We start from the raw sequence: 20,334 nt of genomic DNA, 5'->3' as shown, positions 1-20,334 counted from the left end.
ACATTTAGATAAGTGTTTTTACCTAAAACTGAATTTAAAAAGAGCTCGAATTTCTGAAGAATTAAAGTTACTTATATATCAATCAAATATTAATTTGGATGAATTGAGTGGAAAGCCAGTGTGAACTTGACAGCAACCTAAAATATAGAAAATTTTCTAAATAGTTTTACTTTTAGGTGGTAGCAATTCGCAGCCTCTCAATAAGGATTCCCAGAGAAATTGGCCCTCATGCCCAAAGCATCCTCTGTTTATAAGAATTAACTTCTCTCCTAAGGATTTATAGTTTTATATCATTGAGAAAATTAGGAAAACAGACACCTACGTAATTTTATGCATGTCTTAGTTCTCTTGCAGGTCCCCTGTTAAAAACACTGGTATAGTAATTGAAATAAACTGCTAATAAAATGTTACAACTAGAGATTCTGGATCTACTTTAATGACCTAAAGAGGGGAAAAAACTCTTCATTTGTAATCAGCAATGTCCATTTGCATATAAACAGTGAATGCTGCCAAATTCAAACCCTGTCCTACTTCAGAGAGCAAGAGGGTATTTAAAAACAGCCTCCATGTAATACTGTCTACATTATGAGTCTCTGTTCTTTTATAGACTAAAGTTTTACTATTAGACCAGGTTGATACATCTAAAGTTCTAAGTTATAATAATAGGGTTTGAATTAATGAGGTTTTTACTGTTTGTAATTTGCAAAAAGATTCAAACTGCTACAACATATATTGTCCAATATAATTGTTAACATATAATACAATTCATACTACAATAATTTTTATATTAGTGTTGTATGAAAAATAAAATATTTTGAGAGAAACTATGATATAATATTTTGATTTTGAAGCTATCATTAAAAATGTTTTTAATCTAATTTTTAAAATTAAAAGTGGATAATATTTGAGACAGAGATCCAAGATGGCAGAGCACATAAACACTATGCCTGCTGCCTCCCGTGAACACATTAAAATTACAACTAAATTACAGAACAATCAACCTGGGCAACCATCTGAAGAGTGGCTGAACAGAAGTTTTATAACTAAGAATATGAAGAAGCCACATTGAGATTGGTAGGAGGGGTAAAGACGCAAAAACGGGCAGGTCCCAAACCTCCATGTGATGGTTGAGAATCAGGACGGATATTTCAGTTGTGGAGTTTCTGCCCTTTCTTCCCCCCAGAGGAGTGAGGGACCGCAACCTCACACCCGGCTCTCCTAGCCCAAATTAATGGTACCAGGAAGAGGAGCCCCCACAACCTCTGACTGTTAAAAACAGTGGGGATTCTGACTGTCTGGGGTGGGACAGAAGGCTGCAGGAAACCCAGGCATCCACTTAAACAGACCTCGCACAGACTCATTCACTCACTCACTCGCAGGCACTCACCTTGGCCTTCCGCAGAAGGGTGGTGACTCGGGGAGTGTCAGACACAATGGAGGGCAGATTGAGGTCTGTGGCATGGAAGAGAGGGCTGATGGACAGTTGCTGTTTGCCCTCTGTGGGGTCCTACTCCTGTACAGCTGAGGCAGGTGGGCGCCATCTTTCCTGTGTTGAGCCCACCCCCACATGGCCAAATCTGAATCTGATTGGTCTGGTGAGCTACGCTGCCCCATTCTGCTGACTCACTGGGCTGCCGCCCCACCCAGCTCCCTTAATGCCTGAGGCACTTTGCATTCTTTCTTGGAAAATATCTGAGTCCGAGGGCCCCAAATGGGTGGCAACTGGCCTCAGTGTGCTGTGAGACTTTTGCTGAGTAGCTCCAGGCTCAGCACTGGCACCAAACCAGAGTCTACATTAACTTGGTACCACAACTCTTCTCACTTTAATAACTCCGTGAGACCCTGCCTCAACCAACTCGCATACCACAGGAGGCTTTATCAGTGGCTGAACCTCAAGGGAGCTGGCAGCTGGCAGCAGGCCTTGGGGTGTCCTGGATTTTTGTGAAGCTACCCCAGGCTTGGTACTGGTGGCAGACATCTTAGTTCGCAATGTGGCCTCTCCCACGTGCTTCCAACTTTAGCACGCAGTGTAGTGAACAACTGTGGATCACTTTGTAGCTCCTATCAGGTGGTTCCTAGTCAGCACAGGCAGTGGGTGACCTGGGTCTGCACTGAAGCCCCTCCTAAGATGCCCGAGAACCAACATACTTAAAGTTGGCTTCACACCATAGCAAAGCACTGCCCAATTAGACCCACAAGTGGCACACACAAAGGGCAGTCTCAACAGGCACCAGACACTGCTGGGGCAAATCCCACTCATGGGGTAAGCTCCCTGAGCAGCAGCCTGTAAGATGTAGACGTGGCCAAACCCCAGAGCCAATTAGCCTGAGGGCCAATGCCAACCCACTGATGTGCCAATAGCAATCAAGGCTCAACTACAAGAGGAGGGCACACACAGCCATGCAAAGGACACTGCTGGAGCACCTGCAGCAGGTGACCAGGGAGACTGTGCCAGGGCCTCACAGGGCACCGACTATATAACGTTACCCGGCCAAGACTGGGAGACAAAGCAGATCTACCTAATACATAGAAACAAACACAAAGAGGCAGCCAAAATGAGGAAACAAAGAAATGCGTCCCAAATGAAAGAACAGGATAAAATTCCAGAACAAGAACTATACAAAATGGAGGCAAGCAACCTACCAGATAAAGAATGCAAAACAGTGGTTATAAAGACGCTCAAGGAACTTAGACAGAACTTCAACAAATAGAAAGCAAGTATAAAAATGGACATAGAAACCATAAAAAAGAACCGGTCCGAAGTGAAGTATACAATAACTGAAATGAAGAATGCACTGGAAAGAATCCCCAGCAGACTAGATGAAGCAGACGGTTCAATCAGCAATTTGGAAGACAAGGTAGCAGAAAACCCCCAATCGAAACATCAAAAAGCAAAAAGAATTAAAAAAATTGAGGGTAGTTTAAGACACCTCTGGGACAACATAAAGCATAACAACACTTGTATCATTGGGGTACCTGAAGGAGAAGAGGGAAAGCAAAGGATTGAGAACCTATTTGAAGAAATAGTGATAAATTGGTTGTTAAAAAGTAGTTATGGGGATGTAGGGTATAGCATAAGGAATATAGTCAACAATATTGTAATAACTATATATGGTGTCAGATGGGTACTAGATTTGTTGGGGTGATAGATGGGAGAGGGTTGAGGGGCAGGGTGAAAAAGGTGAAGGGATTAAGTACAAATTGGTAGTTACCAAATAGTCATAGGGATGTAAAGCAAAACACAGGGAATATAGTCAATAATATGGTAACAGCTATGTATAGTGCCAGGTGGGTACTAGTCTAGTCAGGGGGATCACTTGTTCAATTATATAAATGTCTAACCACTATGCTGTACATCTGAAATTAATATAAAATAATATTGAATTTCAACTGTAATTGAAAAATATAAAAATGGGAAAAGAGAAGGGGAATAAAAGGTCCAAATTTCCAGATATAAAACATATAAGTCATGAGCATGTAATATACAGCATGGGAAATAATATTGTGATAACATAGTGTGGTGTCATATTATGCTGGACTTATTATCATGGTGATCACTTCTTTAGGTATATAAACGGTGAATAACTATGGTGTATCCCCAAAACTAATATGATGTTGTATATTAGCTATATTTATAATAAAAATCTTTTAAAAAGTGGATATTTGTTAACAATATAAAGTAGTGACAGTCGTGTATTTGGATAGCATTCAGCTGTTAAAGTGACAGAAAACCCAATATTCAGAAAGGAAGGCACTATAGGAAAGGTTGAGTCAGAAATGTTAGCATCTCTTCAAATTGTCTTTCTGCCATCCTTTATCTGACTTGGTTACCATTCTTCTCTTTCCCAACTTTTATCAAGCATTCAGAGCAGTTTTGCCACAGCGCATATCATAGACAGAGTAGAGAGGGAAAAAGAAATCGAGGATTAAAAAAACAAAAACAAAAAAAAAACAAGTTTCCTTTAAGGAACTTAAGTGATAGATAATGACAACAGTGAACTACCTGAAGTCAAGGCCTTCATCTTTTCAAAAGGACCTCCAGGGTCTGTGCCATGGTAGAAGCTCAAGAAATGTGTGTGTGTGTGTGTGTGTGGTGGTGGTGGTGGTGGTGGTGGTGGTGGTGGGTAACTAAGCTGTACTGGTACCAGACTGATTTGACTCTCTGTTTAAATCTGGCTGCTCCAGGGCTTCTGGTGGGAAACTAGGACTCAAGATTTAAGGATTACCATTACCTAGATAATTTCACCTCCCTGACTTTATCTGATTTTATTGACAGAAAACTGCTCTCAGGCCAGCCTGGAGTCTAGAAAGAGGTATCATGTTACTGCTGATACTGAATTAGCTCTCTGAGGAGGTTGTGTTCTGATCCCTAAGTGTTCCCTTTTGACTATGAACTATGTAATGCTTGCTTTGTAAATGGCTTTGGGGTTTATCCTGGATTCCATCGAGGGGAATTTTTTGGCTGGGCCCCAATTTTTCACCATTGATTTTACTGTTCTACAAAGATACCTTAGATTTCACCATTGCTTGTCAATGGAAATCCCTATATTCCTGACCTTGGAAAATTTTGTTCTTCTGGATTCTTTTTAGAACATAGAAAAACAAGGATGCTTAGTACTAAGCATGTTTCATCTAAAATTTTAAGGTTTCTTTTAGGTTAGATTTAGTTTCGCAACTATGGTTCTAATCTCACCTGGTCTAATTAAGCTATATTTTACCAAAAGAAACTAACGCCATTCTCCACTCCATTCCACATTATCTCATCCTACTTTTGTTTTTAAAATTTTGTCCAACACTTTTAGTTTGGATGAGCTTACTTATAATCTCTTTGATCACGGCTATTGCTTCAGAAAGAGCTCCACTTACTTCTCTAGTTTTGAACGTGGCCAGTTACCTAGTAGTCTGTAATTACAGACATTTAAACTCTGAAAAGCCAGAGTTTTTCCCTTCCCATTTGCAGGAGATAGATTTAAAAAGATTTACGAATACGTGAAGAGAGAAAATCCACTCACTGTATTTGCTGTTGACATAAAATGCTACAGATAGCTTTCTGGTATGTGTCTCAACACTTAGTGTTTTTCCCACTCCTACTTCTTCAAGAAAATCTTAATTAGGTTCTAGTGGTTCTTAACACGTGTTTAATTGCCCATTTAAGAAGGAAGGTGGGCTTTAGGTTTTGAGTAGTTAGCAAGTATCCTTAGTATTAGCAAATGGAAAAGGTTGGTACGCAAAGCAGTGGGCTACTGGAGGAAAAGACTAAATACAACAGGAAATATTGGACACCTAAATCCACTGATCTGAGAATTTTATATGCATTGAACTTGATTATAAATATCCACCAAAAGTAAAAATGTCTTGGGATATATACCAATGTGTGCATGCCACATATGGTAATTAACTTCACATTGCCACGTCCCTTAAGCTAAGAGTAAAAGAAGATTTAGAGCTGAGAGGAAAAATAAACAAATGAAATTATTTTGAAATAAATACCTAATAGGTATCATTAATTTATCCTCAGAAAGGAAGTTTAAATCTTGAAGTGGGAAAAAAACACTTGAGTTTGAAAAAGTCACATTTTGCATATTTTTTTGGCAAATATAAATGAGTAATATATATTCTAGACTAAACTTGGTCATTTTTTCTTTTGTAACTTAAAAAAGTTATAGTCTTTATGCTTCTAACAATAAAACTTTTTATTACATAAATCTAAAAATGCCGTAGCTGAAGAATTCATCTTCCTACTTAAGGATTTGGTTATGGTCTTCCCTCTTTATTAATTAATTATTTAAGGAAAAAAATCAGGGAAAAATCCATTTTAATAAAATAATTAAGAAATGTAGATAAAAAGCCAACATGCTTTACTTTGTATGTTGAACTGCAAATCTTCTGAAATGTCAATGCTTTTACATTTTAAAAGTAATTTAACATTGTTACCAATGAAAAGAATGACTAAACTATATCGAACTTCAGTAATTTGAATGCAATGGTTTTTCACTTAGTTTGAAAATCATTCTTCATGGGCACAAAAATGAAGTTTTAACCAAACCTCCACAGGAGGGCACTATAGTGTGACTCTGCATAAACTGCAACCACAGCAACCCATTCTGTCACTATCTGACCCTTGATTAAACATCTAAAATAGTGCTTGTCCTGCATTAGAAAATTCTAGTTTTTCAAAATTCAAGATAGATGTCACATGTGCCAAATATATTTTCCTTTGGTAAAAAAGGAATAAAGGTAATTTAATCTTTCTTTTGTGGCATATATTCAACATACAATGTTATCTCAAAATACAGCAAAATTTGTAAGATGTGTGGTCTGGATGAAGCAAAAGCTAAATAGTTTAAAATGATATAATATTGTAACAAGTAGAAAGAATATTTTAGAACCATCATGCTAAGCAATCAAAACTGAAAGACAATACAACAGATAAATGTATTTATTTCTTCTAAGTCGTATATATTTATAATAGTGTATGTAAAAGGTATACATAAGTGATATTACTTATAAGCGTATTATTACCTGTAATAGCATGTCTAGCTAAGTAGACAGTAGATAGGTAAGCCGATCTTAGTGAATGCAGAAATATAATCAAAACATAAATACCAAAGCATTTCCAAACTGGCTCGCCTTGTCCCAATAAGGCTCTAAAAACATTCACTGTAATGATACAAATGGAAATGTGGTCCAAATTAAGGTTTTTAAAATGCCCTTGGTCCTAACTTTCAATTTCACTAGTGTATTTTCAAGTTGTCCTCCAGGAGATAAAATATTTTGATATTTTACTAGAGTTAAATCAATACAAAAGTAATTGTAAGCTTGTCAGTTGCCATGTGTCTTTGTGGGTCTTATTATTTTGAGGACTAATAGAACGTGTACAAGTCCAAAAATGCTATATTGACTAGGTAGTTTCATTAAATTTGAAGAGTCACAAGAGCAGTGGTAATAGGTATAGTTATACAATTCTGTAACTTTACATAACAAATCTGTTTCTATTAAGGAAATTACTCATTTCATTACAGTTTTGCCAAAAAAACAGCGTTTAGGTAAATTCTAATAATGGAGGAAAAGACTTGTAGAAAGTTAAAGTGGTGAAAATCCCTATATCAACAGGGCTTAACTTTGGGGTGGTACATATGCCTCTTTACAGTCTAATTTTGATAGCTTTAATCTTATGAAATTTGTAGTTAAAGCAAAATAATATAACCACTGTACAAACCTGACAGCTTCCTGAATCTGCATTCTATATTAGAAATTGATGGTATTATACTTTCATACAAATGCAAAGCATTAAAACAGAGGAGTTCTCTAAACTTTTGATGGTTCACACCTGGGTTGAATAATTAAATTTGTCGGTAATTAAAATGCTAGTTCATCACTCCCCTGGGGATTCAAGGCAGCCGGTTTTAATTTAAATATCTTTTCTTTTAGCTCATAGTTACAGATTCTTTAGCCAATAAAGAATTCAAAAAGTAGATTTAAAAGTAATAAAAAATAACAAAGTAAGACTTGGATAATCTGCTTGCACATAATAAAAATTACTTTTAAATATTGTTCTTCTGTAAAATTGGCAAATTATATAGTCAGATACTTAAATAACAGAATCATACACAATCAAGGTTTTCCTTTGCTTTTTAATCTGGAATCTATCTAACTAGACACTCAATTTACTGGAGTGTTTGTTTTTTAGAACTTCTGTATTTAAAATGTTTTTTTTCAGCTTTACTGAGGCATACTTTTATATACAAAAAAATTGCATATATTTAATATGTACATTTTGATGAGCTTGGACATATGCATACACCCACTAAACCATTACTACAATCAAGGCAATAAACATCCATCACTCCCAAAAGATTTCTTGTGTCTCCTGTTTCTTTTATTTATTTTTGTGTAATAACACTTGGCTTGAGCTACACCCTCTTAACAAGTTTTGAAGTGCACGGCACTGTATTGTTAACTGCAGGCCCTAGACTCTAGGACACATTCCTGTTGCACACCTGAAACTTTATACCCACTGAACAACTGCTGATCTGCTCCTCCCCTCATCCCTTGGCAGCTACCATTCTATTTTCTGCTTTGACAATCTTATATATGCCATATAAGTGGAATCGTGCAGTATTTGTACTGTGACTGGCTTATTTCACTTAGCACAGTGTCTTCTAGATACATCCATATGTCGTTGCAGATGGTAAGATTGCCTTCTTTTTTAAGACTGAATATTATTCCATTGTATGTATATATCACTTTTTCTTTATCTATTCCTTTGTTGATGGACATTTGGATTGTTTTCATATCTTGGTTATTGTGAATAATGCTACAATAAACATGGCACTGCAATACCCCTTTGAGATCCTGATTTCAATTCTTTCGGTTATTTATCCAGAAGTGGAACTGCTGGATCATACAGTAGTTAATTTTTAGGAACTTTTTTACTATTTTCCATCATGGCTACACTACTTAACATTATTCTCACCAATAGTGTACAAAAATTCCAGTGTCTCTACATCCTCACCAACACTTATCTTTTTTGAAATAACCATCCTAACAGGTGTGAAGTGATATTTCATTGTAGTTTTGATTTGCACTTCTCCACTGATTAGTGATGTTGTTCATATATTTGTCATCCATTTGTATTATGCAGGATTATGTAACAAAATCCAATAGAAACAGAAGTCAGAACATGTGGGAAGGAGCTTCTCCAAACGGCCCACATGAGCATTTCCAGCGTCCCTAATGATTCAGACCTGAAGATTTAAAAAAATATTACATAGAAGTTTGGTCAGTCATTTCTTTATGGGGCCCTAGTTTCTTTTATTGGACAATGATATTTAGAAAGCAAGAGCTGGATGCTTATGCTTAGTGTGCTCCTCACCAAGGTATTGTTGCTCTGGGCCTTCTCAGCAGATAAAATTAGAAAAAAATTTACATTATATTATATTCTTCTCCTTCTCCTCCCCCTCCTGCTCCTCCTTTTCCTTATTATCTGATCTTTCAATCTATTGATCTTAAAACCCATTAGTTCACACTGATAACTCCAACAGCATGTAGTTGATTGTAGTCTTCCCCCTTATTAAATATATAATTCCCTTCTCCTATAGTGACAAAGCCCATTTTTCTTGATATATTTACTTATTTCCACAGTCCCCTTGCCCCCATATGCAACCAATTTTCAAAGCTGTGCCAGTAAAGTTCAACCCTAGACATACGCTGTCCTTCCCTCTCCACTGCTCCTAGCCAGGCTCCAATAAGGGGAGTGGGAAGTGGATGAAGAAAGGCAGAAGGAGGACAGGCTTAAGAATCTTGGCTCAGGCCACGTCAGTACCGCATACTGCCACCTGTTATATTGACTGAAAGCAGGAACCTAGGTGAATACACTGTACGTATGGCTCCAGCCCTCTCCTGAGTGTGCTGGCAGAAGCTTAGCTTGGTCAAACTTTTTGAAAACTCAGATTCTGAGGTTATCTTTTGGAGTCTATTCCATATTAATTGAAACAATCAGGTTAACTATATAAGAATATAAAAGAAATGAATATTGTTATATTCCCTTGTAATTTCAACAGGTCAATACATTTTTTTCACCTTTGAAGGGAAATAAAAAAATGCATAGAAATATTAGATTATTCTTTCTTTTTAACTGACAAAGGGATAGCTAATGAATTTTTTTAAAAGGAAGGCTAGCTCCCTATAGATATGTTTTTGCCCAGAGGTCTGCAATCACCTGGTAACATTTGCTGCTGCTTTGTAAATACTGACGGGCCAATTGCAATACTGCAGATCTGTCTTACACATACTTCCATATTTCAATATTTCTGTATTTCTGCTTTGACTATCTTATATATCTCATATTACTTTATTGCCAAACGTCTGAGAATTGATATGTCGTGTTAAAGGTCTGTATATAAACATGAGTAAAAACTAACCTTGTATATTTAAAAGAAAAACAAACAACACAAATAGAAAAAACCCAACGACACAAAAGAAGACTTACAGAGCTAAAAGAATCTAAACAAATCAGAAAGATAAAATATCCATATCTTCAGATGCATTCAAAAGCATGCTGAAACAAAGGAAGGTTGAAAAAACTGTTTTAGTCCTATGACATTAAAGTCTAAAAACACTGAATGTTTGTGATCCACTAATTTTCAGGCTCTAGAAATAAAATTTAAAACCAATTCTGAAACAGATGCTAATGTAAATGATGCTTACAGGCATTGATAAAACACTTTGCCTTCCTTCTACTAACATATTCCATAATTACACTGTGATTTAAATAGTTTATATATAGAGAGATGAATGCAGAACAGGAGAAAAGTACTCATACATTAGCATTCAGAGTAAGTAATTCGAACATGTAATTGTTCCAGCTCAAGGAATATTTAAAAATATTACCAGTTAGGTGTTCAAAATCATTTTGGTTTATTTTTTATTGAGTCATGCTGATCATTTACAAAATTAGAAAGTGTTCTAGATCATCATACATGCACATTACAAAAAACACAGAAAAGGAAAAAAATGACAATTATCAGAAAAACATTTGTTTTCCTTTTATCCTAGATATATTAAAAAATCATTTTTTTTTAAACAGAGCTTTCCCTATTTGAAGACAGTAATGGATAAAAGCAGACATTTCTAGTTATTTTTTTACTTGAGAGAAATACTGTAAGGGATTTGATTGTTCATTCTTTGAACTCCAGAGTTCCTTTAGATGCATTGTAATGAACTTGAAACAGTTTAAATCTCTTTCTTCAATATTCCGACAACACCAGTGAAAATCTTACTATTGTAAAAATTACTCTTGACATTTACGTATTGGCCAATTTGTAAGTCTGTCCCTTTGTAACTAGTATAGAATCAAACTAAAATGGAGTCACTTATGTCAAGGATAAAATGGAGATAGTCAAAGCAGGCACGTAAAGGAAACTTAACATGACATTACAGGAATTTACAGCTCTGCTCAGAAATCAACAGATGACAGGAGACAATCCCCAAATGTCAAATCTGTTCACACCATCTCTGGACTTCCTTGTTCCCATGACTCAGCAATCCTGATCCAATTAAGAAAGAAGACCACTAGGTAACCAATCGTTGAAAAAGTCAAATAACTTCTTTATTTAGTCATAAAATTCCCTTAGTGTGTGAGCAAGTCAGAACTCTGTTCCTGTAGCCTTGCGTTTCCTGGCTTGCCAGTCATAAACCTCATAATAAACTCATCTTTCTGCTTTGTTTTATTCAGTATGCAGAGTTTGAGTTTCGACACTAAAATGACTTAAAATTTTAAAATCTTTGAAAATTCTAGTTTTATTAGGTATAAAGATTATGACTTTTGAAGTGGTTGCAGAAGAAGTTCAATGGGCTCAACTCAGTAAATGTTCACTGCGTATTTCCCTTTTAAGATCTGTAGGGGAGTCAATTAAATAAGAAATAGACCTAACTTAAAGAAGTTTATAATCAAATAGAAGGTGATACCTTAAAAATCACATTTTGTCTTTTATTATTTTAACTTATGCAAGTGTCATAAATGAACAGATATGGGAGTTCCAAGGAAGTCATCCAATTCTGGGCAATCATATATGATTCCCCCAAATAGTATTTTCTTATTATTATGAATGAGTAAACATATCACCTATCATAGTATTTTCCCACCAATGAAAATTATTTTATAGCTTTTTGAGCATAAAAATAAACAGAATCATTGTAAAAGAGGTCAAGCAATACAAAATGCAAAAATATAAAAGAAAAACCTAAAACTCATCCAAATCTCATAGACTGTTACATTTACATTTCCCAGATATTTTTCTATGTAATCAAATATGCACACAGAAATAAACCCATATCTTTTATATTGTTACATTTAATATTATGCTTGTACATATTTATTTAAGAAATAGGATATTATATAGGTAATTTGTAATCTTTCCTTTTCAATCTCATGTAAAAGTTCATGTACTTGTAACTTCTACTGAGCATGTAGTCTTAAATTGGATGGAGGTACCAATGGGTGTTATTCAATTTCTTACTGAGGAATACTAATTTCCAAATTTTTATGATTGTAAAAAACAGTAGGATACACTCTTCATAGACATATTTCTGCACATGTTGAATTATCTAATAAAGTTTTAAAATCAGAATTGCAGGTCAAAAGTATGGCTTTCTAAAATCTTGATATATTTTAACAAATTACACTCTAGCAGAATACTGATTTAAATTTAAAGAATGCAGGAGAGTTTTAAACACATAGGCTACGACTCAGGATTGCCAATCTAAAAAAGAAAGACTGGTATCAAATTGTATTTCTTTGATTATTAGTGAGTATGAATATCTTTTTCATATACTTAGTGGCTATTCTGTTTCCTTTGTTATGAAATACTGTTCATCTTGTTAATTTTACTATCGGGGTGTTTTTTTCTTATTCACTTATGAGATGTTAGTGGTATTAACCCCTTGTTTAATTAACGTGCATTACAAATATGATTTCTCTTTTAAAAAAATTTCAAACTTGTTTTTGGTGCTTCTTTTATTAAAAATATAATTTTGATGTTTTACAATTATCAAACTTTTCCTTTATGGTTTATGTGACATGCTCAGAAATGTCCTTCCCATACAGAATTATAAACAAATTAAAAATGAATTCACTCAGATTTTCATCTAGTTCTAGTATGGTTTAATTTTTTAACTTTACATATTTTATTTATCTGGCAAGTGAATGGGTAATGAGCATTTTTCCATTTTCCATATTTCTACCACTGATTTGAATACCATCTTTATCATACATTAAAATCTCATATAGGCTCACAGCTATTTCTAAACTCTCTATTGTGCTATATTGATCTGTCGGGTCTTTTCCAGGTCCTGTACCATTGTATCTGGGAGGGTAAGTTTCTCATCATCACATAATATTTTTATTTTTCCAGGTGGAAGAATAATTTTATTATTTCTCATCAATCTACATACCCTACAATGAGGGTACCTTAGCCACAAATTTTAATAGGGTTTTGAATGGCATTGCATTGGATTTAAATAACAAGAGCTTAAACTTTCACATTGTTGAGTATTTCAATCGAAGAAGAAATTATGTCTCTTTTTTGTTCAAGCTTTATTTATGTTTTTCAGTAAAGTTTATTTATTTGAGCTTAGTATATTCTTTTGACTTTTTCATAGCTATCTAAAACTGTTCTTACTTTTGCGAATGGCGTTTTTATTCCAGTATATTTTCTAATTACATTGTTTAAATGTAAAAATGCTATTGACTTTTGTATTTCAATTAATAGCCACCATACTGAAGGCTACTTTTTTGTTGTAGGAGTTTTCAATTGATTCTCTGAGATTTGTCAGATAAATAGTTGCAGAATTTGAAGATAATAATTTTTCCTTCCCCTTTCCAATATTAATACTTCTTGAACTGAACTGTGTCCCTCCAAAATGCATATGTTGAAGGCCTAAACCCCAATGTGACTGTGTTTGGAATAAGAAAGTAATTGAGGCTAAATGAGAGTACAAGGGTGGGGACCTGTTCTGACAGGGTTAGTGTCCTTATATGAAGAGAAACAAGAGAGCTCATTCTCCTGAAATACCATGTGAGGACTCAGGGAGAAGTTGAGTGTCTACAAGCAAGGAAGAGAACTCTTATCAGAAACCAACCAGGCTGGCACTGGTCTCAGATTTCTAGCCTCCATAACTGAGAGAAAATAAATTTCTTATGTTTAAGCCAGCCAGACTGTGGCATTCTCAGCCAAGCACACTAATATACTTAGTATTTCATTCTCTTATTACATTGACTGTAAGTCATAAAAATGTTAATAGTAAGAACCCTTGTCTTGACATTATTCTTAATGGGAATGCTTTCATAGTTTAGCTTGTGTCTTGGAAAATGCATACTTTAAAAATGTTAAGTATCTTATTATTTTTTTTAAATTCAGGTAATATTGGTTTGTAACATTATAAAAGTTTTGGGTGTACAACATTATAATACTATATCTGTATACATTAAAATGTGCTTCCCACCAAAAGTCTAGTTGCCATCTGTCACCATTCATTTGATCCCCCTTTACCCATTTTGCCCTCTCCCATCCCCATCCCTCTGGTAGCCACCAAATGTTTTGTTTTATGTTCCACATGACTTATTTCATATAACATAATACCCTCAAGATCCATCCATGTTGTCACAAATGGCAATATTTCATCTTTGTTTATGGCATAGTATATCTATATCTATATATCTATATCTGTATCTATATATCTATATCTTCTTTATGCATTCTTCTACTCCTATTTTAATGAGTTCTTATTAGTAATGTGTGTGAATATTACATTTTATCAAATGCTTTATAATTTTTATCAAGAATATAACATAATGTTTTCTTCTTTTTTATTAAGAGATAACTGATGTCAATGGGCCATCATTGCATTCCTTCAAGAACTCGATCATAGAGTGTTAGTCTTTTTAAAGTATCACTGAATTCTACTTGCTGAAACTTTATTTGGGTAATTTGCATCAATATTCATGAGTGAATTGCTTTGTAGGTTTCTCTTTTGCATTCCTTTTAGCAAGATTTAGTATCATTATTTTGACATCAGAAAAAACATTCAGAAGACTTTCTTCTTTCTGTAACTCTGGACAAGTTTAAATACATGTCAATTATCACTTGAAGGTTAAAAAATTTTAACCTGTGAAGACTTGTTTATAGTTATCACCCTATAGCTATTGGTTGATTTTAGGCTTTCAAAATCATCTTGTGTCTATTTTGATAATTTTTTCTTCCCTTTCAGCCACATTTCTCTACAGTAATCTATGGTCATTTCTGCTTTCTAATTCATATTTATTTTTGTATCAGTGCTTTTCCTTTATGTTGGAAATATAAATATCTGTATCAGTGCTTTTCCTTTATGGAAATATAAATATAGTTTGTGTATATCAATGTGTCACATGTTAATGCCCACCAGAGGCCATCCACCATGGGAGAACTAAACAACCAAGTAGACAAATGACCCAGCCAGTGGCTATCAGCTAGCTTTTGCCATCAACCTTTTCAGTGTTGGCATGATGGGCTGGCCATTTTGACCCTAGGTGGGATATTATGATGGATAATTCTTACTCCAGAACTCTCTGATGGGCTGGCTGTGGCTTTATAGCTCATCATCTGCATTGTTTTTCAGTGTCTTTTTCTGTCCAATCTTGCGTCATCCCTCTTCCCTTCACAGGTGTTGTACCCTAGTAAAGTGTTGTACCCAAACTCTAGCTTAGCATCTGATTATGGGAAACCCAATTTATGACACTGAACTCTATGGAATGCACCATTTCTTAGACCTCTGCTTCCAGTTGGATTTGACCAAATGGAGCCAAAAGCAAAAGAGAAGGCAGGAGGAAAGAGAAGTCAGGGTATTTACTGCCCCATTCCCTATTGCTGTGTTATGGTTGTGGCTTACGCTGTGCTTCTTTATGACTTCAGTTCCAGCTTTCTGGCTTCTCTTCCATGATTCCAGCCCTTATCAGACTCTAGTGACACTTTGCCCTTTCCTTTTCCCTTCAGGCTTAAGGGTGAGAAAAGGCTAGATTTGCTGCTCTAAAAAATTACTCCCAAATCTCAGTGACATACGACTACAAAGGTTATTTTAGTGTTCATTGGTTGTGGTGCTGCTTCTTGCCATCCAAACTAGGATCCAGGCGATGGAGAAGTACACACTGGCTTTAAAAGTTTCTTCCCATCTGTTTCCTGACATTTCAGCTCACATTTGATTGGCCCAGACAGATAATGGCCAAGTTTAACATCAGTGAGCAGGGAAGGATAAGACTCCCCAGAAAGAGCAAAAATGGGTGAACAGTAATACAATCTATCAAAGCTATTCATGCCTTCTTCCCTGTTGCTTGTAGAGGAGTGCTCACCAGCCTGTGGAGGTTCTTGTCTCTATGTAAACAGATACTCCTTTAAGGCTTTTTTGGGGGTGCTTTCTACTTCATGCCCAGATTCCTGATAGATACTGTGGTGTTTACAGAGTCTTTTATCACAATTTTCCTTCAACATAATGTAGTTTTTTCTTTCAGGAAGTATGATAATTACATTGTTTTATACTTTGTTAATTAGTAATTTGGCTTTAATTTGATGCTCAGTTGAATTCAGTACTCACCAAGCCATCTCTCATCCATTGCCATTTTTGTAGTTTTTATTTGGATGAATCTCTTTACACTGGATTGTGTTGACAAATACATTTTTCAAAAATGTTACCTGTATAGCTGGGAGATATGCTTCCTCTGTACATTTGAGATCATTTCGTATTGTCTGGATTATTTCATATTGTCTGGACATTTGGAAACCAATTTGGCTGAGTATGTAATTCTAGAGTCAAATCCCTTTTCTCCTAAAACTCCACTGACTGTTCCACAATTTTATTGCATCTAAAGGTGCTAAGGACAATTCTTAAGTCTGTTTTTTTCTTAGTTTTTATCTCTTCCTTTGTTGGTAACTTATTTTTATTGCTTGAATGCATTAACCTTGAAGTTCAGTAATTTCACTTCGATGTGTCTTAGAGTTTTTCATTTTTAGCTTTTTCTTCTAGAAAAGTGAGTCCTTTTGTTCTTCATATCTGGTTTTCCTTTAATTCAGAAATGTTATTCCAATTATATATTTGAATGATTTTTTTACTCCATTCACTGTGCTGTTTTCTTCAGAGGTAGCAGTCCTACGGATATTGGATCTCCACTGGATCTCTTGTAATCCTTGATTCTATGTCCTTTCCCTCAGATTTCTTATGTGATTTTCTAAAGCTCGTTCTCCATGTCATGGGTTGGTTTTTCTACGTTTTATTTCTATTCTTCATTATTTCTAAATATTTTAAAGTTCTTCAATGTCATCATTTTCCTCTCTCTTTAGACTATTAGTTCCCTTTTCATTTCATTCTGTTTTATATTTTTATATGTCATAAGTGTTTTCTTAGTTTCTTTGGGGGGTACAAAGCAGTTACAGTCTAAAATCTTTTTTCTTGAGTAAATCTTCATCTATCGTTAGTGGGCCTACTTGTATTTTTTATTCCTTTTTTTTCCTCCCTCTTCCGTTTCCTCTTCTTCCCTCCCCTTCTTCCTTCTCTTTCTTCTTTCTGTTGTTTTGGGATGTTGTTGTTAATTATAAATCCACTTTTTAAAAATTATTTACTTATTTTTGAATGAGGAATCGCTTTCTGTTACCCATTAACATCCCCCCACCCCAAATCAGTAACTGCAAACTAAGGGAGCAAACCACAAAACAGGATAAACGTCTAACATAGAGAAGCACTCTCCAGTTCAGGAGTTTCAAAAGATGTTGAGAAAAACACAAAATGAAGGCTCTCATACTATACAGCTTAATGTTTGCTCAAAGATGGCACTGCTTTTGATTAAAAGGACAGGTCAGAGATAACAGCATGTGCTTGGAGAAGCGATTTCCCATCTTCTTGCCAGCCTTGCTCATTAGCAGCAAAAAAGTAGACTCTATGCTGAGAATTTTCTGGTCTTTCCAAAGCTAACAACAACAAAAACGTAGGGATTTTTAGATTTTCTGTCATACTCGTATGTCACCTACATCTCTGCACTGTGTTCATAAACTGGAAAGTTAAAGCATGGCAGCAAGTACCCTCTGTCAATGTGGTCTAAATAGTGTTGTACCTAATAGTGTTCTGTGGCATTTATAGTATAGGCCTAATGTTCCTTGTATTAAGTAGGAAATTAAGGAAAGGAGTTTTGTAAACATGCTCATATGTCATTACCTTTCCAAGAAGTCCATTATAACTTTCATAATTCGTTTTGCTGAGACCCAGGAAAGCAACGATCAGACTTAATGTTTGGTTTAAGATACAGGAAGTCAGGGTTTTATTAATACTTCCTGAAACTCCAGGCATTTAGAAGCAAATTATATATTGGAATTATTTTTCTCCATTAGTAAGTGTATCCAAAAGGTAATTTATTTAACCTAATGACTTTCTGTAAAATTAACAAAGTGTTTTCAAAGCATATTTATGAAATAAAAAGTAACTGGTGAAAGTTTTCCATTTGGTAATTCTGCCGGACTTTTTATTATTAATTCAAAATCAATTCTAAGCACCTAGAAGATATAGGCATTCGGTAAAAATTAACATATCTTGTGAAAATGTATCCTATCAGATTAATCAAATTTTTTTCTATTACAGAGTGACAAGCTGTTAGACTTCATGAAACAATACCTGCATTAATACTTTTCATTAGATAACCTTACAGTGGCTTTTCACAATGAATTGATACATATTTTGTTTTAAACTTAGTTTTTTTAACTTTTTCCAGTAAATTGTCTATTTGTGAACTGAAATGACCAATTTGATTGGTTGGCTTGACTTGTTGTAGTACTAATCTGCCTTCTTACCCCCCACGTTGGAAATTAAAACACACACATACACACACACACACACACAAACTCTGACCTTCGCTTCATGTTTAATTAATAATTTATGAAAAAACATGCTTATTTGTATACTTTTCTTTAAACAAACCAGGGCTGCTTTTCACAAATAATTTGTAACTATTTTAATTTAAATTTAGCTGATTGTGTGTTTTCCAGTGAATTGACTACTTTTTGGACTGAAATGAACAGTTTGCTTAGTTGCCGTGACACTGCATAGCCCTAACCTGCCTCCTGACCCTGACTTTGGAAATTAAAACACCTACACACATCATCGTGTTCATGGACACAAATACACACCCAAACACTGACCTTTGCTTCATGTAAAAAATAACAATCTCTTTATGGAAAATCATGCTGAATTTATGGCAAACAAGTAGGGAGATTTCTTTCCAACTGTGCTTCAGGAAGAATTTTCCTATGTTAAAACTCTGTGAAGTTCCCGTTAGTTCGTTAAATACTCTCAGAGTCAAGTATGAAAATGGCTTCAGGTTGTTTATTGCACCAAGCCTGAACCACGTTGACTAGCACCCATTTAAAGCTTGTCATAATCTTTTACCCATTAAATGATATTTTCCAAAATTCTCCAATATATAGCCCTACTCAAATGAGGAGTCTCATCTCTGTTCTCTGGTTAAAATGTAACAATCATTCTTGTCTCCTGACCTTGCTCATTATGTAAATAATTTCCACTTTCTCAAGTCTGAAATGTTCTTTGCTAACTTTTTTATATTCTGCCCTTCTTTGTAGGCCCACCTCCATTCCGAACTCCCACAACAACATTTTATTTTGCTGTTATATTCCATAGTGATTCTTCTATTTTCTGACCTTTTATCTTATGTTTAAAACTAAAGCTTTCTTGTTAATTCCCTAAATATTTAGTTTTATCTTTTGAAGTAGACGGTATATTCTCTGATGTCAGGTACCATATGAAACTCCTTTTTTATTTTCAAGTCATAAAGCATAGCACTGAGCACCTAAAGAGTTTCTGGTTGTGAAAAAAAAGTATAAGAAATGTGTTTAATTTTTCTCTAATTATAACAGTGCATTATTACCTCTAGGTAGAGCACAATTTTTAAAAAACTAAGTTATAGTTAGTCTTTACTGTTCATGTCTGAGTGTTTAAAGGATTTCACATTATATTAAAAACTACACTAAGGTAATTTGAAGCCCTCAAAGTTCTAATAAGGCAGAAAATCGATAGTTTTCTTTTCAAAAATAAGAATTATGAGATAGACTGTACTCCATATAAACATGGAAAGTGTAAATTCTAATTCAGAGGAAAGATGTCATTTTTACCCCCAAAGTCATTTCCTGAGTATGTTCTTACAGTCTGGTTTCTGTCATCCTGTAGCCAACTTATGTCAAATTTTCAGAAGTCTTGGAACTGTTCAGGGTTCTAGAGGATACATATTTTTTTCTGGCTCTTTTGTTTCCCTTGTTCCTTATTTCTTGGTTATTTCTTCCTTTTCTTCAAAATCTTGTAGGGCTGTTAGAAGGATGAAGTTCTCAGAATTGTGCCTGGCACATAGTTAAGAGCTCAGCGAGTATTAGCCATTGTGTCATTTGTTTCTTTTATTATGACATTCCCCACCCCAGCCCTCATATGAACCTGTTAAAATATACAAAAACATTATTAGTACTGTTTTGCCTATTTATATCTACAAAAATATAATTAAGGATAAGAAAGAAAGTAGCAAGATAAATGCCCTCAGAAGTATGGTATTAGGTTGGTGCAAAATTAATTGCGGTTTAAAACGTTAAAAAAAAATTGCAAAAACTGAAATTACTTTTGTACCAACCTAATACCTGGTATTTGCCTATAAGAAAGTTTGGATTTTACTCTTATCTTCCTCAATAAATGTTTACTAATCATCTCAAGTGTGTAAAGCAGTGTATGGAGGCACATATTATTCAGAAATAAATCCTGATA

The 20,334-nt window shown here is 34.8% G+C and overlaps 1 protein-coding gene across 10 annotated transcripts in view; it reads right to left on the bottom strand.

Moving 5' to 3' along the window:
* CABCOCO1 (ciliary associated calcium binding coiled-coil 1) overlaps positions 1 to 20,334 on the bottom strand; it is a 442,260-nt gene that overhangs the window by 52,526 nt on the left and 369,400 nt on the right. The window contains exon 6 of one of the 10 annotated variants that reach the window (XM_074339489.1): positions 7,688 to 8,747. The exons of the other annotated variants lie outside the window; for them this stretch is intronic. Within the exon in view, the coding sequence (XP_074195590.1) occupies positions 8,742 to 8,747 (6 nt within the window). The 3' untranslated portion in view covers positions 7,688 to 8,741. Of the gene's footprint in view, positions 1 to 7,687; positions 8,748 to 20,334 lie in introns of those variants that run through there. 10 annotated transcript variants of the gene reach the window in all.

The sequence above is a fragment of the Rhinolophus sinicus genome, linkage group LG07, assembly GCF_036562045.2.
Source record: "Rhinolophus sinicus isolate RSC01 linkage group LG07, ASM3656204v1, whole genome shotgun sequence".
Lineage (NCBI taxonomy): Eukaryota > Metazoa > Chordata > Mammalia > Chiroptera > Rhinolophidae > Rhinolophus > Rhinolophus sinicus.
The sequence above is the reverse complement of the archived record's forward strand: the minus strand, read 5'-3'. Positions and strand labels throughout refer to the sequence as shown.